Raw genomic sequence first — 23,531 nt, forward strand, 5'->3', positions numbered from 1 at the left:
GTTCAAAAATTAAACCAACATCTACGGTTTTTCGAAGATACCGTAAAATCCATTTCACAGCTTGCCAATGTCCTTTTCCAGGATCATGCATATCCCTGCTCACAACTCCAACAGCTTGTGAAATGTCAGGCCGCGTACACACCATTGCATACATCAAACTCCCAACTGCATTAGCATATGGGACTTTTGCCATATATTCTCTTTCTTCTTTAGTCTTCGGAGATAATTGAGCACTAAGTTTCAAATGAGAAGCAAGTGGGGTACTTGCATGTTTTGTATTTTCATTTACACCAAAACATTGTAATACCTTTTTCAAATATTGCTTCTGATTCAAACAAAGCTTGCCTCTCTGTCTATCTCTACTTATCTCCATACCGAGAATCTTCTTGGCCTCACCTAGATCTTTCATCTCAAACTCTTGATTTAACTGAGCCTTCAGCTTATCTATCTCTTTTTGGCTCTTCGAAGCGATTAACATATCATAAACATACAAGAGTAGATAAATGAAAGATCCGTCATGCAGCTTCTGCAAATACACACAATTGTCATATTTGCTTCTTGTGTATACGCCTTCTCATAAAGCTATCAAATCGCTTGTACCATCGCCTCGGGATTGCTTCAATCCATATAGCGATTTGTTCACTTATAAACCCAATTTCTACCACCAAGATCTGTATCCTTGGTGAGTCATATAGATCTCTTCTTCTAACTCACCATGCAAGAAAGCCGTCTTAACATCAAGTTGAGCTAGCTCCAAATTCAACTGTGCTACCAAGGCCAACAAAATTTTAATGGAGGAATGCTTCACAACAGGGGAAAATACATCATTGTAGTCAATTCCCTCCTTCTGAGCGTAGCCTTTAGCTACCAATCTTGCCTTGTAGCGAATATCCTTCTTGCTAGGAGATCCATCTTTCTTTGCGAATACCCACTTGCATCCGATTGCCCTTTTACCTTTCGGTAATTACGCCAACTCCCAAGTATTGTTCTTTCGGAGAGACTGCATTTCTTCATCCATGGCACATTTCCATTTATCACTTTCTAAGCTTTGCATTGCTTCTTGATAAGTGATAGGAATATCATCATCAACAACGGGAAAGGCGTAGGCCACTATATCAGTAAATCGAGCAGGTTTACGAATTTCTCTCCGTGGCCTTGCAACTGTAACTGGTTCTGGTGTACTTAATGGTTCTTGGGTCAGAACCTCTTCAACCTCTAATTCCTCCATTGTGGCTAGAGAATTAGACTTATTAACTGGGCAAATCCCCATCTGCTCAAACTCCACCTGTTTTGGAGTACACTCCACCTGCTGTGGAGTATCGCTCGTCTGAATATCTTTATATGCTACTTTTTTCAATGTGGCAAATTCATCAAAGGTAACATCTCTGCTACAGATCATTTTCTTTGTGTCTAAGCACCAAAGACGAAATCCCTTCACTCCAAAAGTGATTCCCATAAAGAGAGCTTTCTTTGCCCTCGGATCTAACTTTGATTCCTTCATATGGTAATATGCGTGGATCCAAACACATGTAAGGAATCATAATCAGAGCGGTTTTCCGCACCATACCTCCATAGGAGTTTTTCTTTCTAATGCGATGATGGCAAACGATTAACAAGATGGCGGCGTATGTCACAAACCTCAACCCAAAATTGCTTGCCCAACCCAAAGATTGGACAACATACATCGAACTTTCTCCAAGAATGTTCGATTCATACGCTCTGCCACTCCATTCTGCTGCGGTGTATCCCTAACTGTGAAGTGTCGAACAATACCATACTCTTGGCACACATCGAAGAACGGATCACTTCTATATTCGCCTCCATTGTCCGTTCTAAGCCGCTTGATTTTCTTGCCAGTCTGGTTTTCGATCATAGTTTTCCATTTAAGAAAAACTCCAAGCACTTCATCCTTAGTTTTCATGGTATACACCCAAACTCTTCTGGAAAAGTCATCAACAAAGGTAACAAAGTAGTATTTTCCTCCCAACGAAGGTGTTTTGGAAGGCCCCCACACATCTGAGTGAATATATTCCAAAATACCTTTTGTATTATGGATAGCAGTGCCGAACTTCACTCTCTTTTGCTTTCCCAGAACACAATGCTCGCAAAATTTTAATTTGCAAGCCTTTGCACCTTTCAACAATCATTGCTTTGCCAAAATTTGCAAGGATTTTTCGCTGGCATGTCCCAACTTCATATGCCACAACTGCATTGAGTCCAGGTCTTTGTTACCGGAAGCTGCAGCGACTGTTCCAATAACTGTACTACCTTGGTAGTAATACAAGTTATTTTTCCTGATGCCTTTCAATATCACAAGTGCGCCAGATGTCACTTTCAAAACCCCATCTCTCATAGTAACAACTGAACCATTGGATTCCAAGGCTCCCAATGAGATAAGATTTTTCTTCAAACTGGGCACATACCGAACATTAGTCAGAATTCTGGTTGATCCATCTTGATTCTTTAATTGGATTGAACCTATCCCAACAGTTTTACAGGCATTATCATTGTCCATATAAACAACTCCTCCATTTAGTTCTACTAAATCAGAGAACCACTCCCGGTTAGGGGACATATGATAGGTACAACCCGAATCTAAAATCCACTCATTTGAATGGAATGACGATGATGATGCAACCAGTGATAGTTCAGAGTCACTAGTATCATGCTTTGCAACACAAGCATCTACATGACTTTTCCTTATTCTTCACTTTGGACAATTTTTCTTCCAGTGGCCTTTCTCATGACAAAAAGCACATTCATCTTTCTCGAGTCCGGACTTTGACTTTGATCTCCCTTCGAGTTTTTTCCGAGTGTATGAACGACCTCGGACTACTAAAGCTTCAGATCTCGATTGAGTTTTTCTGTTTGTCCTTCTTTCTCTGCTCATAATCGTATAAGGCCGCATGACTTCGCTCGAGATATATCACTCCTGCCATGAAGTAGAGTAGTTTCTAGGAACTCAAACTCCTCGTGAAGTGACCCCAACAAGATCAAAGCCAAATCTTCATCTTTGAATGTCTCATCCATATTTAGCAAATCGGTGACTAACGATTAAATTTGGTGATGTGATCATTCATTGTGGTACTGGGACATAAGTGAAGCGAAGCAGTCTTTTCTTTAAGTAGAGCTTATTTTGACTGTTTTTCTTCAAAATTTTTCTTCAAGTGCCACTCACAACTTATTTGCGAAGTCTCCTTTGAAAAGCATACCTCTGCTCTCGAGAAAGGCATGATCGAATTGTGCCACATGCCAACCGATTGATCGCCTTCCAATCTTTCTCCGTACATCATCCGGTTTCTCTTCATCAATGGCAATGTCTAGACCTCTTGAAAAAGGGCATCTAGAACCTCACTTTGCCACATACCAAAATGGCCCGTGCCATCAAAGATCTCCACTACCAATCTTGCATTTGCAATTGTCGGTCTTGTCCACATGGACGATGTTGAAGCTCCTACACCGACCGTTTTCTCCATAATCTTTCAATATACCTAAGGAAATCTTTTCGATGTGGAAGATCGGTTTAAAGCGCAACCACAGAGCATACTACGATTAACCTTGACTCGATACCACTTGTTGTTCCAATAGGGTCGGAAGCGTGTAAATTATTGTACTAAAAATCACACAAAGTTCAATTCCTGTAAGAGAGGTGGATCACAAGGATCTCTTAAATACCAAGTCTTTCCTTAGTCGAATATCCTTCTATAGTAATTTAATATCACAATTAAATACTACTATTATACCCTCAAATATTGAAAAAATAGGACAAAAAGAACACAAGAGTTTTAACAAGGTTCGGTAAATTATACCTACGTCCCTGCACTAACACCGGATGATAACTTTACTATCTCCAAAATATTACAAACAAATAGAATTCCTTAAGAATTCTCAAATGGGAGAAGAGAGAAAACTAAGAGAGAAAGATTGGTTGGGATGATGAAATGAGAATGAGAAGGCCTATTTATAGTTGAGGTTCAAGGACCAAACTATAAATAGCCCATTATCTCAAGGACCAAAAAATTATCCCATGCCACTTTTCCAAAGTTGGTGGTTGTCATTTTGATTGTCTCCCATTAATGTTAATGGTAACCATTATTAATTATCTTCCATTAATGTTAAATGATTTAAAAAGTTTGATTTAAGATTTAAGTGTTTAATATTGTTGTTAAAAAATACTTTTGAGACATTTTAGAGATTATATTATAAAGTAACAAATATACATTTAAATAATTTTGAAATTAGTTAATACTATGATATTTTAGTAAAAATATTAGAAAATAATTTGTTGTTAATATTTTAATATATGGAAAATAAATTTTAAATTATTTATAAAATTTAATTCAAATATATAAACTATATTTTAAATATTAAAATATAACTAATAAATATTTGTAATTAAATATTACAGATTTGTATAATTTTAAGGAATGCTTTTATTTTTATTTTTAATTAATGATTTGAAAAAAAGAAAATGGAAATACCATGTGTTTTCGAGTGAAGAAAAATAGAGGAATAAAAAAAAAATACTTCTAAAGAAAAGCTAAACAAGTTAACTTCTCAGCAAAAAGTGCTTTTTAAGTAAAATTGCTTTTGACTTTAAGTCAAAAGTGCTTTTTTTTCAGCATTGTTAAAGACAACCTTAAATGGGAGCAACAATTAAACTACGACCTAATTTAGGGATATTTTTCAAAAATATTTTTGAAATGTGGGAAGAAATTAAAATTTTTAACTTCTAAAATAAATAACTTATTGAAGAATATTTTTATCCAAAAATACATTTTACACATATTCAAAAATAGTTATTGCTAAACTTACCATCCCGACAGAGAAAGTGAACTTAGCGTACACGTAATTGATCATTTAAGTAGAGGTTTATGCTGTTTTAGCTTGGCTTCGGCTTTCGGCTTCGCCCAATAAAACTCGGAGTTGCCCTATCTCTCACATTCTAAAATCTCAACTGTACCATTCGAAGGCAGACAAACCCAAATAAAAAAAAAAAAAAAGAAAAAGAAAGAGAAAACATTGTTTTGATCGAATAATAATGGAATCAATACAAAGCAGAGTGGAGACATGGATCAAGGACCAAAGAGCCAAGATCCTCAAGGTCTCGTGGGGGCCGCTTCAGTGGCGGATGAGGTGGCATTGGCCGCCGTGGAACAACGGCGACATGGAGCAGCGCCAGAAACTCCATCAAGAGTACGAAAGGCGAAAGCGCCAACTCCAAGAGCTTTGCCGAGCCGTCAAAGCTGATTCTCTCTCGGATTTGCAGGACATTCTTTGTTGCATGGTCCTCTCCGAGTGCGTTTACAAGGTACAGCAATAATTGCGGCTTTCTCCAATATTTCCCCATCACGCCAATTTTATACACATATATATTAAAAGATGTTATGATTTGACAGTTAATTTAAAAAATTTTAAGTTCAAAGGAGCTAAGTTTTATCCATGTTTAATTACAAAAAGGAACTGCATGTCTTATGATAAATTTTCTATTATTTATGGGAAAAATATTCTTTTCCACCCCTTTCTTTGTAGAAGCCTGCTACTGAGATGATTCGAGCTGTGAACAAATTTAAGGCTGATTTTGGAGGACAAATTGTTTCTATAGAACGCGTACAACCTTCTTCGGATCATGTTCCACACAGGTATTTATTTTTAACTCTATAATCTACACTCCTCGTCTATTACATAGTTGTAAACAATCTTTCATATTAACTCGAGCACAGATGAATGACCTTGTGCTGCAATAGCAAGCTATAATGATGTTGCTGAAGATGATTTAGTTTTTGTACGAATAACATAGTGATTCTTTACATAAAGTCGTAATTTTGATTTAAAACTGCATGCAATGCGGGTATGAAAACATTTTTTTTCCTATAAATAATAAATTTAACTGGAATTTTCTCATTACTTGTCAACGATTCGACATGCTTGTGTAGCTTTGGCCCAAATGTGGACAAAAAGGGGTTAAATAGAAAGGTAAGAAGAATAAGAGAGCATCATTAATGAGTTCGAATGCAGGTGTGTGCATCCATCCTAAATTTAAAAAATGACATATGGCTCATAAGGTGATTAACTTAGCTGGTTGCCTGGTTTTCATTTAGTCTGGATTAGGTCTTTGATGGTACTCCACCATGAAGTACTATTAATCAGTAGATGCATGCTTGCCGAAGATATTACCTTGCAATTTGGCTTTGTTGGTTCCCTTATTTTTCCTTTGCATCTCTCTCATTGCAGGTATCTGTTAGCAGAAGCAGGCGATACACTATTTGCTTCGTTCATTGGAACCAAGCAGTATAAGTAAGCATGGTTCGTTATAGTGTGACTCATTATTTCTTTCTTTCAGAAGCTTGAATTTGTTTTGTTTCATTCTTGATTTCTTTAAGAGATGTCATGGCTGATGCGAACATACTTCAAGGTGCTATATTTCATGAGGATGTTGCAGAGGAGATTGGCCGGATTGAATTAACTGAAGCCAACCGAGGCGAGAGACAGAAAGGAAATGAGGAAAATCAGTTCAATCCCTTGGAATCAAAACCTAAACAGATTAAAGATAGGCCTAAACCTGCTGCACATCGGGTTTGATAACAGTTTATTATTCATATATCATTAGAATTTATTTTCTTCTTTTTGTGGTTGATACTTAAATCTTGAACTTTCTTTCACTGCTCATACTTTTATGTAGTTAGTTGTTGTCTATAACTAAAAATACTTAGAGATTCTGCATAATTTTTCTTTAGTTATATTCATTCCAATTTATTATCTTTAGGGTTTCTTGGCTCGTGCTAAAGGCATACCTGCTTTGGAGTTGTACAGGCTTGCTCAGAAAAAGAAACGGAAACTTGTATTATGTGGACATTCTCTTGGTGGAGCAGTAAGTTTGATGGACTAGTTTTACTTAAGATTTACCTGATGTGTTTTTGTCAGTTAATCTATTTCATACCTTCTTTATGTATGACATAGTAGGTGGCAGCATTGGCTACCCTTGCCATTTTGAGGGTTATTGCTGTATCATCTTCATCAAAAGAAAGTGAAAGGGTTCAGGTCAAGTGTATAACATTTTCCCAACCTGCGGTAGGAAATGCGGCTTTAAGAGAGTGAGTGCTCTCCCCTTTTTTGAAATATTTATCGTGTGGTTTTTTTATTATTTAATTTTCTCTGAAGCTAATTGTTTGTTCTGTGATGAACAAAATTTCCAGTTATGTTAACAGAAAAGGTTGGCAGCACTATTTCAAGAGCTACTGCATTCCTGAAGATCTCGTCCCTCGTATCCTGTCACCTGCTTATTTCCATCACTATAATGCACAAAGTTTATTGATGTCCTCTGGCATGGAAAATAACAGTTTACCAACATCAAAGAATGAACAAGGGTTACAGAAGGGAAAGACTGAGAGGTTAAAAGATAATGAAGGGGAGCAATTGGTTATAGGGGTAGGCCCTGTCCAGGGGCCCTTTTGGAGACTTTCAAGGCTTGTTCCATTAGAAGGAGTTAGAAGACAATTCAAAAAATACAGCAGAAAGCAACTCGACCCCATAGAGCCATCTGCAACTGACTCTAAAACTGCATCTTCCATTGAAGATGTAGTTGTTGGACCACAGTCTCTTGAAATTCAAGAGGGTACTGATGGCATATCTCTTAAACCAATTGCCAACACCGATAATTGTGAGTCAGACACGGGATCTGGAAAGTTGGCCGATAAAAACAATGGTAGTGGAGACAACAAGAGATGGCATAGTGTGCCTTCTTTACCTTCATATGTACCATTTGGACAGGTACATATTATGAAGGAATTCTTCTTAGTTCATTCATTTGTTTGTATTTCAATTAACTTAAAGCTACACATGCATGAAGGTGGAAAACGTTGATAATAGTTTGTCTCTGTTGTTTATTTGCTAAGCATAAGTTAAATAGGAGTTTTGAGATTGTTCTAAAAATTGGATTGTCATCACCAGCTGGTAACAGTTGTTTCATAACTGCTAGTGTCAATAGGCATGTAACTATCTAGTTTCTGTAAACTAGTTCTGATTAAATGATCCTAAGGTCTTGCTTCTGAGGAATTTGGAATTCCATGAAATGTTTAATGAGCTTTCTTACAAGTCAATTTGCCTTGCTGAGATATCTTTGGGGGTTTTGTTTCCCTTTCTGATGGTTGCAACCATTGTCAATTGTCACTACCCACTCAAATTGGAAAAGTCAGATATAGGTGGTTATTTTAGCGCCATGGCATCAGCCTAAGCTGTTCTCCTAATCATACAGTGCTTAATGGTTGCTACAACCCACAAGTCTGTCATGTTATTATTTCAATTATTTATACAAATGAATTATTAATAAATTCACTCATAACAGCTCTTTCTCTTGGAGAATTCATCAGTGGAATCGCTCTCAGGTGCAGAGTACTCAAAGTTGACATCGGTATGAGTTTCTTTTGTTTATGGAGCTTCTGTCTAGGATTCCTAATGAATATTTCGTATTATGTACTTCATAAACTAGAGCATCATATTCAATATAGCCATTATTGCTTATGATTTGTGAGATGGGGATGATGTCTTCTTCAACCTCTCATTTTGTTTGCTTTCTTCTGGCAAAGACATGTTCAGGTCAGATCTGTGATTGTTGAATTAAGAGAGAGACTTCAATCTCATTCAATGAAGTCATATAGGTCTCGATTTCAAAGGTAATAATAAATTATGCAATAGTTTTAATGCCTACTGTTGTTTATTTTAATTTTTAGTTCTAAATTCTAATTGCAGTGTTGTATTTCTTTTTCTTCTTTTAAATCAGCTAGCATATTTAGTCCATTATATTGCAGAATTTGATCTTTTATGTTTTGATTTTTTTTCTCTCTCCTTTGATCTATTCTTAGTGACAAAAGCATAACTGATGCAGTGTAATTCAGTCAGAAAAGTTGCCAAATAGAGACCAGATTCTAAACAAATTGAAGATATAAACATATCAACTGTTCATGAACTCATATTCCTTTGATGGCATTAAGTGGTGTTATCCCATGTCTATTAAGTCTTGGGTTTCCCATGGCCTTATATTCGAGTTGAGTCCCTCCATGTATTACATTAGTTTTAGACTAGATGCTTAACATGGTATAACTCCATATGATATTGATGCTTCTTCTAAGGTTGTCCATATGTAGGGCTCTTGTGGAGCTAAACATGAGGGGGAATGTTAAGTGATGCTATCCCACGGGCATATGGCTGTGTGGTTGGATTTTGGGAACCTTTATTCTATTGAGTATGTCATGGAGATAGAGTTTATTCTTGTCTGGGAAATGCCAGTTGAATAATTCCTCTTGAGGCACCTTTGTTAGTGGATTGCATAAAATAAATGATTTTTTTTGGCAGAATTTATGACCTGTGCATGAATGATAATGCTTCATCCTTCTTTGGAATCGAGCAAGTGCAACAGTTTCCACATCTGCAGCAATGGCTTGGCCTTGCAGTTGCAGGTGCTGTAGAGCTTGGGCATATTGTTGAGTCTCCTAATATTCGTACTGCTACTTCCATCGTGCCTCTTGGTTGGAATGGTATTCCTGGAGAGAAGAATGCAGAACCATTGAAGGTTGATATTACTGGATTCAGATTGCATCTGTGCACACTATTTCATGCTCAAGTAAATGGAAAATGGTATGATTGGACTTATTGGTCATCCTTTTCTTGTTTCTAATTTTGTTTATATATTTTTTTATGTCCATAGTATGGTTAGATGTAGTCATAATTCTTCAGGATTCTCTTTGGGAAGGGATTAATGACAAAACAACTGAACTCAATGCACATTAGTGTTCAATCCTTTTTTTAATACAGTTTAGCAAAATAATACATGCTGCTGGACAACATCCGTCATTCAAACAAATGCATGTAAAAACATGGTATTTTGGTCTACATTTTATATGCTCAAAGTTGCACCAATCTCTTTCTCTTTCCTTGGCGTGTGACAAACACTTTGACATGATGTTGGTTCTTATTTAGGTGTTCAACTACCGTGGAATCATTTCCGTCAGCACCAGTTTACTCATCTGGGAATGGGGAACCACCAGAATTACAAAAAATAAGAGTCTTAGTAGGGGCTCCCTTGAGGCAACCTCCTAAGCATCAGATAGTAGCAGACACTGTTAATTTCAGTCGAGAACATAATATTGTATCATCTCATCAAGAAAAATACATAAGGCCAGAAGGTTTGAATGACTTTTTCATATTCTGTACTAGCGATTTTACAACTGCATCGAAGGAGGTTCATGTTAGAACTCGTAGGGTACGACTTCTTGGTCTAGAGGTATTCTTCACTTTCAACTTGTAAATTTTGTATTTTTTGTTTTCCAGTACGAACATGGTTTGAATATTTTATTTATGAGTTACTAGGGTGCTGGTAAGACCTCTCTTTTCAAGGCAATACTTGGTCAAGGCAAATTGTCCGCTATTACCAATATAGAAAATTTACAAGAAGCTGATTTTCGGGATGGCATTGCTGGCGGTTTATGCTACAGTGATTCGCTTGGGGTAAATTTACAGGTATTTTTTTTGTGAGTCTGAGAAATATAATTGAAACTTTTATGATTCAAAGTTTTCTATGCAGTATAGATTTATTTTGTTTGAATATATTTGTGAAGTTCTAGAAGACAATAATGCTTGTACAGTGGGATAGCAAATATTATATCTCACATTGTTGTAGACTTCTGTTCTGCGAATTTATGGTGGAGCTTGGGCAGTACTGCAATTTAACATTATTTATTCTTAAAATATTTGTTGAATATAAGCTTTAGATTTTTTTGGTGCTAAAAAGGGTCTTAGCAGTTGAAACCAATCTGTAATTTGAGCTTTATTAAATATTATATTCACCTTTTGGGTCTTTTAAGGAAATTGCACTAATTTATTTAGCTTTGGATTTTTGTATGTTGTAGGAGCTAGCCATGGAGGCTTCTCGGTTTAAAGATGAACTATGGAGGGGAATCCGTGACCTTAGTAAGAAGACTGATTTAATTGTTCTTGTGCATAACTTATCCCATAAGATACCTCGATACAATCATCCAGATGCATTACAACAATATCCAGCCCTTTCACTACTATTAGATGAGGCAAAAGCTCTTGGAATACCTTGGGTCCTTGCAATAACAAACAAATTTTCTGTTAGTGCACATCAGCAGAGAGCTGCAATTAATACAGTTGTTCAGGCATATCAAGCATCTCCAAGCACGACTGAAGTTATCAATTCTTGTCCATATGTTATGCCTGGTGCTGTTAGTGCTTCATTGCCTTGGGGTGTAATAAGTAGTGAAGATTCTGATGGGAGAATGGGTGTTCAGAAGCTTCTGTCTGCTCCTATTGACCTTGTTCGCCGACCTTTCCAAAGGAAAGATATTATTTTCCCTGTGGAGCGGGTTAATTCTCTCTGCCATCTTGTCCACCGTGTTCTTCGGAGCCACGAAGAGGCTTCACTGGAGGTACAATCAGAGATTATAAATAGCTCTTAATATGCATAGCTACTAATCAGTTTCTCTTTTGCAGGCATTGGAGAGTTTATAAAGAAATAAAAACATTACAAATTTAGATATGCTTAATCAATTCAGAAACTAGCTGAAAAAGACTGAATGAATAACAAAGCAAAATATATAGTTGCTATGTTGTGATTGATATTGAAACTTTCATGTGGTAGGCATTTGCTTTGATAATGTTGAATATTTTTATGTCTAACTGAATGTGTTGAAAGGCATTTGGGAACATGATTGACCTTTCTAATGTGTGATGTAATAGTGTCTAGAAGAACATAATCCATACAATATGAGATCTATTTGCTTTGTGTATCTGCTGCCCTCGTACTTTTAACCAGACAGCTTAATATTGATGCAGGGGAATATATTCTGCGCCACCTGATTTGGTTCATGAGCTTTTGCAAAGTTACTCCTTATTCCTCGTAGTCTAGTTGATGTATGTTTGTAGTGCATATAACATGACATCTCAGGATATGACCCAATTCCCTTTTCTTTTAAAAATGTTTATAGATGAATTCCTTGGGCATATACCCATATTCTTTTTTAACGGTTAATATCTTTAGGATAAACTATGACTGTTATCTGCACATTGGTAAAATATAAAGGAAATATAAACATCAACTGACCAGTACCTGGTTATTTCTGATATTATGCTATAATGAACTACATTGTTTGGTTTGTTGTTACTTTTGATGATCAGATGGTGATGAATAAATTTTGGGTTTCTTGTTGCATATCAAATTGCAGGAACTTGTTAGAGATAGGCTTTCATTGGAGTTGGCACATGACCATGCTATGGGTGCAATAGATGGGAAGAAGGATTCTCAAGCCAAGGCATTATTCTCTCTTACATCAGCTGCTGTAGGTGCCTCTTTTGGTGCTGGTGTGGGTATTATCTTGGCTGTTGTCATGGGTGCTGCATCTGCATTGCGAAAACCTTGAAACAACCTTTCGCATTCATATATACGAATATATTATATATATATGTGATGTTTAAGGAGCAAGTCCTCTTTGATGTGGGGGCCAGGTGTGTTGTGCTTTCTCCATCAGTGTAAATATTGTTGATTTTATAAGAATTTAACTTTTAGATGCCATTAGTAGGTAACAGAGTAGGGGTGAGCAATGGTTTAGGGTTACCTACGATTTTTCATGAATCAATGGATTTGAATCAAAATTTAGGTGGTCTTGTGATTTGATGAGTGTTTCATGATTTAAAATTTTTTAGGATCGATACTTTTAGGACCGATCCTGCATGTGGCTATATTTATTAATTCTTATCCATGTACATTTATTGGAACTTCTGACTAGTTGTTCGTTTGGTTCATTTTACTTGAGATCATTTTATTACTCCTATCATTCTATTACCGGACGTTTAACTTAGTGACTAATTTACCCATCATTTAGTCTCAGTTAAAATTTCAGCATTTGTAATCCCATGATTTAAAGGATTCTGAGAATTTTGGAACAATTAGTATGAATTTGTGAAAGAAAAAGGAAAATGATTTGTCCAATATTGTGTGTATATAAAACTTTGTCAACAAATTATGTTCATAGTTACATATAGAATTTAATTTGTTCCTAACTGAGATATATATAGTGTCAACATTTTTCTAATAATACTTAAAAATTGCAAATGGAGAATATTTCTGAAAATAGTTCATAGGAACAAATGTTGACACTAATTAAAATGGAAACTTTAAAAAGAAGAAACATGGCTTTATCCTACAGTGCTCTCCTTTTATTATCGTTTCTGGGAACTCTGGGCTAAAATCTGCAAATCCTTTGGGACAGTTTTGTAATCAAGAGGCTATCATAAGTCGCAGTAGCCTGATATACGATAATATCATTTGCTGGCTAAACAAGTCTCTCAAGTTCTTTTGAAAACTGATGTTGCTACTTCCTATGGCAAGGACCCTGACCAAGTCTATGGCCTGGCTCGGTGCAAAGGAGCTGTATGCAGCAAAGACTGTTCGAGTTGTATCCAAGACACATCAAAGCAAATCCGGCAACATTGTCTGAACCAAGGCAATGCGAGGATTTGGTTTGACCATTGCTTTTTACAGTTTAGCAATAAGAAGATGGGTGGAAGAGTTGCAACTTATCATTTGGTATGGACTTTATTAGCTTTGAGAAGGTTGCAGATACTGAAAGTTCTCACAAGGAGATAGAGTTGGTGATGGATAAATTTAGATGTCGTGGATGTGCGAAACTTGAGACCGTAGTGTCAAAGATTGTCACTGGTTGCAATGGAACAGGGCATGTGGGGCTTATTTCAGAGGGATTATGTTCAATACCCGGCAATTGCTGCTGGAGATCTCTCCATAACTTTTCCAGCAACCTAAAAGGGGGCATATAATACCGCTGATATCATTCTCTTATAATGACTGATTACATTACACCTGGGAACTAGCATTCTGTGAGATTTGCAAGCCATGTGATCGTTACTTTTCGGTTAATAAATTCTTTAGTTGCATTAACTTGGTGTACTTGGTATCAACAAAGAATGATACATTTCTCCTATGCAGCATTTATATATATCTGTTTACACAAGCCTCTCTTTTTCTGAAACACAAGCAAGTTGAAACTGTTTTATCTGTAGTTTTTATGCACTTCAACACTCCCTCCTTAGTTGTTGGCTTTGCCATGAGTTCTGGTAAAGGGAATAACATCTCTGACATCGGTTAGGCCAGTGGCAAGGAGAACCATCAGGTCGAACCCTAGGCTGAGTCCAGAGTGCTTGACTGTTCCATGCCGGCGAAGATCTAAGTACCATTCGTACTGATCTTTTGACAAGTCGAATTCCTTGATCCTGAATTTAGAAAACCATGGCAGACGATCAAGCTAACCAGTTAGTGTTTCAGTACTGTCGCCAGTTTTATTTAAATCGAAAATTTCCCAACATATATTTGCAAATTATGCTTACTAGGAGTGAAAATATATGGTGCAATAAAACAATATACCTTGCATTTAGCATGTCAAATCTCTCCTCATTCTGGCTGCCTATAATCACTGTTCCAATCTGCATACACATTATCTAGCTTTATAACCATTCTAAACTACCACACCGTTTTGGTGCCAGAAGATATTTGTATTAAGATGTTCTTCATCATTTGAGAAAATTTTAGACTTACCTTGGGCACAACCATCTCAAATGCTGCAACTGTTTTTCCATCATCATTCAAGCGTACATAAAATGGCTTAACTGCTTTTGGATAATCATAAATAATTACAGGCCTCCTGTAGTGATCATCAGCCAAGTAACTGCCATCGAGTAAATCGATACAGTAAGAATCACACTAATTGGAAAATGGTTCACGTTCAATTCTTTATCATATTTGCATTGGTACTTCTAGGCTGATACCGAGAGCCACATTATACATACCTTAGATGTTCATCTGTCAAAGGGACACCCCACTGAAGCTGTGCTTCAAAAGCCTTGTCTGTAACCTGTTGTCCAAGAATGAAAAGGTTTTGTCAGATGGAAGTTGCCAAAAGATGATATGTTGGCTTGATAGGAGTTGCATGATATCCAGGTTTACCTTGCTCAAAATTTCAACTGCTTCTCTATAGGAAATCCTGTCATAAGAACTTGATGCCATATATTCAAGACGATGGGCGACAGTCTTGTCGATTCTTTTCGAGACAAACTTCATATCTTCTGAACAGTTATCCAATATCCATCTGCATAGAAATTTGAAACAGTCCTCTGCACATTTCATGGCATCCTGGAAAGTCCAATCAAAGATATCAATGTGATCTTAATATATGAAAAATTCATTCACATATAAGCTGAATAAGAAACAGCTAGAGATATGTAAATCCTCAAAACTACTGAATTTATGTCACCAGAAAGGGAGGGGAAATAATTCCAGTTTAGAAGGAAACTGCACGTATTTTCTCAATGGAAGATGTGCAACAGTTATTAGGCATACTGCAAATACAGAGTAACTCGAACTACCTAAGGACTTGAAGAAGAGCTGAATGATAATAGAATGGAAATATTTATCTGACATGACCATGAAATTACATAAGATGCTTGAACCTTGATGATGCAAAGGCTTACCTCTAGTTGTGCAAAGGCCATTTCGGCCTCAACTGTCCACATTTCAGCCACATGCTTTGCGGACACTGTTTTATCAGCTCGAAATCTGGGTCCAAATGAGTAAACATGTCCAAGAGCACATGCGTAGCTCTCCAGATGAAGGCGACCCGAAACAGTTAAATAAATCTGGCGACCAAAGAAATCAGCATTGAAGTTCACTAAGTCAGGCTTCACTGCAGTTACGGGTTTGGATTTTTCTCTTGTTTCAATCTGTTGTGCTAATTCATTTGTTTTCTTCAGGTCCTGAACAGCAGCAGCAAGTGCTTCTCTATTGCTGTCACTTCTCTTGAGTTGTTCAACTAGACTTGATTTCTCCTGTATGGCAGCCTTAACAGTTTCCGGGTTAACACCATCAGCATCACTAACACCGATTGGCGACTCTTTCTTGCTTGTTTCTCCTAGAAGAGTTGTGACCTGAAACTTTTCACTGAACCCTTCAGGGTCTGTAGTTGTCATAATTGGCACTTGAACATGTAAAAATCCACGGTTCTGGAAGAATGTGTGGGATGCGAAATCTAAGGTGTTGCGAATTCGTGCAACGGATGCCACCTGCAACAAAAAATCATAGCAATTAAAGAGTAGCATACTAGGTTCAATCTTTAAGGTATTTTGTCTTATGACAGAATGTTGAGAAAAATAGTAATGTATGCAAAGAATACCGTAGTTGTCCTAGGACGAATATGGGGATAATCCCTTAAAGAATCAAGGGGTAATCTTTTCCTTGACAAAGGATACTTATCTTGCTCTACTGTCCCAACATGAAGAATCTTCTCTACTGTAAGCTCAATGGTTTGTTTTCCAAGTGCTGATGTATTTCCCAGTACACCTTGGGCTAATATACATGTTCCAGTTGGTAGAATCTGGCCGGCAGACACTGGAACTATAGCTGAATCTATCACAACCTGAGATTAGGAATTTTCATGATCAAGCAATCTATAAATAATCATTTCAAAGAAACAGAACAAAGCATAATTAGATTTGAGGGTTACCCTCAGACTTGAAACACAAGACCCATCGTTTATATCTAAAAGGAATATGGAAGGAGGAGGTGGTTTAGGAATCAAAGACTCCAACTTTTGTCGAACAGCTGGGGAACTAGCAGAGCCGCCCAAAACCCTGATAATGGTCCTGAAAAACGGGATTCGAGATTGAAGAATTTCCACGCAGGTAACATCTTTAGTCCCATGAGAAGCAGCAGGGAAAGCATCGGCTGCCGCTGGGGGTGGTGATTGTGGCGGCGGAAGAGGCTCCTTCTTTACCTCCTTGGAAGATTTCACCCACCCTCCAACCACCATTGTGGTACCAACCAGCCCCGTCTCGCCATCACCACTTTCCAATATGGTTTTCAAGGCCACCCGGTTGGTGTACATCAAAGGCATCAATGGGGAGTTTTTCACCTGGGGTTCTTGAGATTCCATGCTTTATTACAGAAAAAAGAAGAAGAAGCTGAACTAGGAAGGGAATGGAGAGAAGTATGTGAGTAAACAAGGTTTATAAATGGCATGGTAGAGGAGGAGGGTGATGATATAGAGAGAGAAAAAGGGTGCTTTTCTTTGAGAAGGAAGAGAATGGGAAGCAAAGGAAAGGGATTGTTTGCCTGCATTGACATAGTTTTTTTTTTTTCTTGGGTGTAGATGATAATGGCGAGGCCAAGGGACATAAACAGGAGAGTAAGGCTTGGCGGCAAGGTTAGGTATTCTTCTAAAGTTGGGTATCCGCGGGATTTTCACACTCTCCAACTGTTTTACAAACATTAATCAAAGGTTTATTATACTTTTACCATTTTTCTTTTTATTACTTTTTTTAATTTATTTATTTTATTGGTGAATTATAATATTAGGACCAAAACTCCAACTATAACGCGACTTAAACTCAAATCATACCTGAAACAATAAACACCGAGGTTATTTTAATTTATGTATTAAATTAACTAATATGAAATTATGGATTGTTTCAATTGATTGAGAGCCGGCAAACGACTTCAAGTTATCAATGACCTATAACAAAATTAAATTCTATTAAAATTACATTATTTTTTAGGTTTTTTCATTTTGACTTTAATTTTTTTTCTATTATTTTGACCCTCAACTTTCAAATTTTAGTCAAATTATTTTTTTTTACAAAATAATTGACTAAACTATTAATATTTTAACGAAATTGATGTGGCTACTTGCGTGACAAATCATATGTACTTCGTTGCCGACGTGAATAATTATTTTTAACATTTTTATGAACCTTTTTGAAAATTATTGGTATTATTATTTCGAATTTTTATTAAATACTCGCAGATTACCATGTAAGCTATCATGCCATTGTTGTTAAAGTTTTAACATTTTAGTCAAGTTCTCCATCTAAAGGAAAACAATGACCAAAATTTGAAGATTGAGAGTCACATGGATTAAAAAAAGATCAAAATGACACAAGAAGTGGCTTTGTTTTACTATTTTATCTTTATAATTTTAAGGGAGAATATAATTTTTGGCCCTTAAATTTGGCAACTAGGTCCATTTTGGTCCTTAAAATTGACAACTAAATACATTTTGGTCCCTAAATTTGGATTCTATCAATATTTGATGATGTAACTAGTGTTATTGGAACAAGACCGGATTGAAAATTGATCGGTATCATAGTCTAAACAAAGGGGTTGAATTGATTGATTTGGAAACTATTTGAAATTGGTAAAAACAAAAAAAAATTTAAAGTTGAACATGTTGAACTAGTTTAATAAATTTTTTATTTTATTTTATTTTAGATTTTTATGAATTTTTAATTATTTATTTAATTCTTATCGGTCCAACGGTTGAATATATCATATCATTGCCTAGAAATTTATATAATTTTTTTAATTTTCAAGTGATGATGTGACACAACCTCAAAATGTCACTTTATCAAACTTTGATATTTTTCAAATTTAAATATAAAAGTAACTTAATTATCAAGTTTAATACCAAAGTCAACTTAATTATCAAATTCAAAAACAAAAATTATATTATCCCTAATTTTAAATAAGCACAAAAAAAAAATTTTGGGAAATATGTAGTGAGTCTCATTGATGGGTTAGTCATGAAACATGACTCGTGCATTTCCCCCAAGGCCCAATACTCCACGCTGTCATATCCAACTTTGGTTCTTATTTTCTTCTGTTTATCACTACTGGTTTTTTATAGAGGTGATTCATACAAAGGCACCACATTAAATATGAAGGACTTGATACAAACCCTGGTGTAATGGGGAAATTCTTCTTATGATGGAATAAGGAAGCATGGGTCTGATATGGAAGAAGTAGCATGATAAGCCACAGTCCACAGGGCAAGCACATGCCTGCCCACACACCATTTTCACTAACCTCGAACATATTGTCGGTTGACTTATTGCCTCTCGTACGTTCAAAAACACAAGTGAGTAGCCTGGAAGCATTGTTGATCTGGTTGGGATTTGAGTAAAAAGATATCTTTAAAAGAATTCTATTTTCCATTTCTTGGGAATTGTAGAGATGCAATATAGTAATTACTGTGGCATAGGACATTGTGGTCCATTATCAATCAGTCTTTTCAATGACAAAAGTTAAATACTTTCTACAACATTCATCCAGGGATTGCATATGGTCGATGTTCTGGATGCTTCCTTTTTGTGGGGGCTGTTCCATTCATCTTAAGGGCAAAAATAAATTATTTCCTCACTATAAGTCTATAACTGTTCATTGGTTGTGTCATTAGTATAGATTTAAAAGTCATTTTAACGGATAAAAAGGTATGATAAAAAAAAACTCGAAAAATTGATTTGAGTAAAATATAAGGTTAATTTTTATATGGTCAAGTTTTAGATAAAATTTTTTGTTTGGATTCTGAACCAACTTGAATATATTATATTATAAAAATATTATATTAATTATATATCAAATAATAATTATATATATTTATATTTATATCAAATCACTAATTCAATAATAATTAAATTTATTATCTAAAACCTAAAAAGATTTACCCAGTTAAATAATTCAACCCAAAATATAAAATTTTAAAAATTATATTTAATGTAATAAAATATCGATTATATTTATTTGTATTTTAAATATATTTATTTTATTTATAGTAGTTTTTTAATATAAATTAGAAAGTTTTTATTTTATTGTTTTTAGTGCATTTAGTATATTATATTTTAAAAATATTTCTAAATAAAAATTAATTTAAAAAATTTAATTATAAGCAAGTTAAGTCAAGCTCAATTTATTTTTCTTAAATTGGACCGGGCTTTAGTAAAAAAGTAAATTTATTTTTTCAGGCTGGATCCGATTTTAATTTAAAAAATTTATCTAGATACCTTGTATAAACCCAATCTAACCTAGTAGCAACTCTAAGTACAACACACCTTAAGTTTCCCCTTTTAGCCCCCACCAAAACATCAAGCTCAATCCAATCCTTGAAGAAAGCAAAATGGGCATTTTTGTAACTCCAAAAGTCAATCCACTGCTCTCATGGTTTAGCCACCAACAAGCAAATCTATCGGCCTTGATGTTTGGGAACCTCTCATGTGTGCACCTCTGAGTCACTGAATGATTTGCCAGTCTATCTCTTTATGGTCATTAATTGACCACAAATCTCTTTAACTCCCCCTCCCCTTTTATCTCTCTCATTTATCCTACCATACATATTTGCCCTACAACTTCATCCCGTATATATTCACCTTCTAACTTTACAATACAAAGGCTACAATGGCCAACCTTAATCTAAGCTGCTTACACATGCTATTCTTCACCTTCTTCCTTGCAGCGCATGCAATACAAGGTAAAAAGTCTGCCCCCTTATACTTGAATATTGTATTTATATATCAGGGATATATTCTCTTCTATGTTGCTTTCTAAACAATGTTGCATACTTGGGTTGGCTGTTATGAACTTTTTTTATACGCTTATGGTTCAAATTTTTGCAGGATCTAGAACAACCCAAGTAATACTTCCTTTCCAACAAGGGGTCTATTTTTCTCCTCCATGGGACTTGCAGGTAAGGGAGTTTCACTTTCATTGCTTACTACAAAATCCCAGCATTTGCTTCACTTGTTTTACAAAATTTCAGACTTTCTGACTGAAACATTTCTGAAGCAACAGAGCAGCAATGAAGCAAAGATGAAAAGAAATTCAAGGAGATTGATGATTGGATCCACAGCTCCAACCTGCACTTACAATGAATGTAGAGGATGCAAATACAAATGTAGAGCTGAACAAGTCCCAGTGGAAGGAAACGACCCAATCAATAGTGCATACCACTACAAATGTGTTTGCCATAGACCATGATTCAAGTTTTGTTGCAAAGTTTGAAGGGACATGATGTCGTTTTATCCTTGAAGAACACATTGCACCTTAACAAATTTCCTGCTTCAAGGAAAGTTTATAATTAGTTTCTTGTTGGCATGTTATATCAAAGGTCTATAAAGTAATAGAAAATCAAGTAGCATTTGCCTTTAAAATTTTTCTTCTTTCATTTTTGTGAAACCAAGATTATTTGTGTTGATAAATTCCAGTCTTATTCATGCATATAATGATATTAGTCTTGAAGATTTATAACAAGGTTTATATTGCACCCTTTATAATTTGAATATTTACATATGATTTGCTTTTTCCCACATGGGTTGAGCTTATTTTTGTTACCTTTGGTCCAAAACAAAATGGAAGATAAGAACAACCTGAAACACTATACGATAACAACTTCTGGTTTTTGGGATTATAGCTTTGACAACGTGGCATTAATATAATCATATTTCAATATTACCATTAAGTAACTTAATGAATTGATGTCATAATCAATTAGGCATCAGTTCAATTGGATAATGATGAAAATAACTTTATTTTACAAAATATTATCATATTATTTTGAGTAAATTTTTGTCAAATATATAAATATATAATAGAGTTTATACCTAAATCTTTTATAATCTTTTACGGTCTAACAAATTCAGTAATGAGGTCTAAGATTCCGTATCAGTTGATGATGTGAGCAAAAGAAGAAGCTAACTGTTGAGCAAATTTATGGAGAATGCCGGTGTTAAGGGTTTCTTCAAGTGGAAGATTTTTTTGTCATTCGGCAAGTTGGAACATGTGGCAGCGGTCCCAAATATTAAAAGAAAAGCTAACAAAAGTTTTGCATGCCCTACTCTTTCTTTTTAGTTTTGAATCCATTAAAATTGCACAAAATGGCAAAATTGGAAACCAACAAAGAAGCCAGAAAGCTCATACGGGGGAGGCCCCATTTTCAGAGTATGCAAAACAAGCAAGACCCGCCAACATTTAAATATGCTTGATGGCATTTTGGCTCTCTTGCAGTCGTGGGCCTATGTTTCTCTGCTTACTACACATTCATGAATCCCTCACACAATTAAAATCTCTGCTCCCCACCTATGTGTTCTTTATCTTTCAGCTGAGCTCTACCGATTTTATTGCTGCGTTGGATAAAATTAAAATTTTTAATTCCTACTTTTGTGCGTAAAAAAATTATAAGTAAATCAACATTGAAGATACGATAAAGATTTACATTTTGAACTAAGAATATCAACTTTTATAAAGAATTATTATAACTCTACAATTATGTTCATGTTTTTGTTTTGACTACTTAACTTTAAAAATTTTCAATTTAGGCACTAACATTTAAATTTATTTTTGTTTTGGTCACTTGCCATTAAATTGATAACGGAAAGCCTTTTCTAACTGGTACAAGAACACATTTAGTCTTCAATACTTACATATTCTATCAATTCGATCCTAATTCTAAACAATTCAATAAATTTAACCCTTCACATTTACAAATTATATTATTTTGATCCTCAAACTTACTAACTAAAACTTTCAACTTTTAAATCAGAGGCATTCCACATCTAATAATTGTTTTTTTTTATGGTTGAAATTATCCTATTCGATACATAACTCTTTTTATTTATATTCTTAAGAAGATAGAGATGCAGCATTACAACCTATTTGTAGAAGTGATATACTATTAAGTTTCGTACGGGATGTAACCCATATGCCACATAATGGCTGTAGACCCCCTAAAAAAGACGTGTGTAGAAATAAACACTAAAGAGATTTCAAGAGAAATAAATGATTCAATGATCTGATCAAATAAAATAATATTACTATGGTTCGAGAGAAAGTAAAAGTCTCTACTTCGACTCGGACACGATAGTGGAAGTGTGTTGAATCAAGAATAGATAGTAAGCGCATTTATTATGGGCGCTTTATTCTGTCTCCACTTATGAAATGTCAAACCGACAATGTTAGAAATTAACTAATCACCATTTTTTTGGTGAAAAAGTTAACTAATCACCATTGAAAATAATAAAAAATATAAATTTTAATAATATAATATATAATAAAATTATATAAATAGTTTAATATTTTTAAAAATAAATTTTCACTTTGACTAGCATAATTTTAGCTTGTAATTAATTTGTTAAATGATTTCACACTAAATTAAATTATTAGTGATATGTATTGCTTATTGTGGATTTAAAAATTAAAAAAATTAAAATAAATAGATCACATAATAATCTCTTAATTAGTTTATAAAAATAAAAAAATCATTATCTATGTAACAAAAGAAAATTCAATTAAATCTTTCACATTTTTTCTTATAAAAATTAAAATGTTCATAATTTTTATTATAAAATTATTGATTGAAGAATTGAAATGTTCAAAACTATATTTTAAACTCTGAATTTAATTTTCAATTTTAAAATTAACTTCAAAACTATTTCTATATACTTTGAAGAAAATATCATACTATTAATGTAGTTAACATATTTTTTCGGTCTTATGATTTTAATCTTAAGTTGGTGGTTGACATTTTATTAGTTTATTAATCATTATTTATTATTTATTTTCTAGTTTTTGGGTTTTTAATGATGATTAATATTTTAATATTATATTTTACTAATAAAAATTCACAAAG

The 23,531-nt window shown here is 34.9% G+C and overlaps 3 protein-coding genes across 5 annotated transcripts; 2 read left to right on the top strand and 1 right to left on the bottom strand.

Annotated features, from left to right (window-relative positions):
* Positions 1-4,846: 4,846 nt before the first annotated feature.
* LOC108473717 (uncharacterized) lies at positions 4,847-12,789 on the top strand. 2 transcript variants are annotated; one of them, XM_017775438.2, is made up of 14 exons: positions 4,847-5,311; positions 5,536-5,642; positions 6,235-6,297; positions 6,384-6,576; positions 6,767-6,871; positions 6,964-7,094; positions 7,197-7,770; positions 8,345-8,410; positions 8,596-8,672; positions 9,352-9,633; positions 9,976-10,279; positions 10,366-10,515; positions 10,905-11,444; positions 12,240-12,789. In XM_017775438.2, exons 1-14 carry the CDS (start codon positions 5,042-5,044, stop codon positions 12,432-12,434), a joined length of 3,057 nt encoding a protein of 1,018 aa, XP_017630927.1. In that variant the 5' UTR covers positions 4,847-5,041; the 3' UTR covers positions 12,435-12,789. The 2 variants fall into 2 exon arrangements, with proteins under 2 accessions (XP_017630927.1, XP_017630926.1); XM_017775437.2 differs by having other exon boundaries at positions 4,849-5,311; positions 5,533-5,642.
* A 1,148-nt stretch (positions 12,790-13,937) lies between these two features.
* LOC108472658 (asparagine--tRNA ligase, cytoplasmic 2) lies at positions 13,938-17,311 on the bottom strand. The gene is made up of 8 exons (XM_017774208.2): positions 16,584-17,311; positions 16,254-16,496; positions 15,556-16,143; positions 15,032-15,217; positions 14,875-14,939; positions 14,624-14,753; positions 14,453-14,511; positions 13,938-14,301 (listed from the first exon to the last, which is right to left on the bottom strand). The coding sequence occupies exons 1-8, from the start codon at positions 17,010-17,012 to the stop codon at positions 14,118-14,120; spliced, it is 1,884 nt and encodes a 627-aa protein (XP_017629697.1). The 5' UTR covers positions 17,013-17,311; the 3' UTR covers positions 13,938-14,117.
* Positions 17,312-20,209: 2,898 nt separating this feature from the next.
* LOC108472911 (EPIDERMAL PATTERNING FACTOR-like protein 9) lies at positions 20,210-21,057 on the top strand. Of its 2 annotated transcripts, none has more exons than XM_017774475.2 (3): positions 20,210-20,378; positions 20,524-20,594; positions 20,693-21,057. In XM_017774475.2, the coding sequence occupies exons 1-3, from the start codon at positions 20,306-20,308 to the stop codon at positions 20,882-20,884; spliced, it is 336 nt and encodes a 111-aa protein (XP_017629964.1). In that variant the 5' UTR covers positions 20,210-20,305; the 3' UTR covers positions 20,885-21,057. The 2 variants fall into 2 exon arrangements, with proteins under 2 accessions (XP_017629964.1, XP_017629965.1); XM_017774476.2 differs by having other exon boundaries at positions 20,212-20,378; positions 20,699-21,057.
* The last annotated feature ends 2,474 nt before the right edge of the window (positions 21,058-23,531 follow it).

The sequence above is a fragment of the Gossypium arboreum genome, chromosome 11, assembly GCF_025698485.1.
Source record: "Gossypium arboreum isolate Shixiya-1 chromosome 11, ASM2569848v2, whole genome shotgun sequence".
Lineage (NCBI taxonomy): Eukaryota > Viridiplantae > Streptophyta > Magnoliopsida > Malvales > Malvaceae > Gossypium > Gossypium arboreum.

Excerpts from the sequence above, each read along its gene's own strand:
- LOC108473717 (XM_017775437.2), top strand. The coding sequence starts at position 5,042 with ATGGAATCAATACAAAGCAGAGTGGAGACATGGATCAAGGACCAAAGA. Across the intron at positions 5,312-5,532 it reads TCTCCGAGTGCGTTTACAAG|AAGCCTGCTACTGAGATGAT; the intron begins GTACAGCAATAA and ends CTTTCTTTGTAG. Across the intron at positions 8,673-9,351 it reads TATAGGTCTCGATTTCAAAG|AATTTATGACCTGTGCATGA; the intron begins GTAATAATAAAT and ends TTTTTTTGGCAG.
- LOC108472658 (XM_017774208.2), bottom strand. The coding sequence starts at position 17,012 with ATGGAATCTCAAGAACCCCAGGTGAAAAACTCCCCATTGATGCCTTTG. Across the intron at positions 16,144-16,253 it reads TTCGTCCTAGGACAACTACG|GTGGCATCCGTTGCACGAAT; the intron begins GTATTCTTTGCA and ends TTTTTGTTGCAG. Across the intron at positions 14,302-14,452 it reads TTTGACATGCTAAATGCAAG|GATCAAGGAATTCGACTTGT; the intron begins GTATATTGTTTT and ends TTCTAAATTCAG.
- LOC108472911 (XM_017774475.2), top strand. The coding sequence starts at position 20,306 with ATGGCCAACCTTAATCTAAGCTGCTTACACATGCTATTCTTCACCTTC. Across the intron at positions 20,379-20,523 it reads TGCAGCGCATGCAATACAAG|GATCTAGAACAACCCAAGTA; the intron begins GTAAAAAGTCTG and ends AAATTTTTGCAG. Across the intron at positions 20,595-20,692 it reads CTCCTCCATGGGACTTGCAG|CAACAGAGCAGCAATGAAGC; the intron begins GTAAGGGAGTTT and ends ACATTTCTGAAG.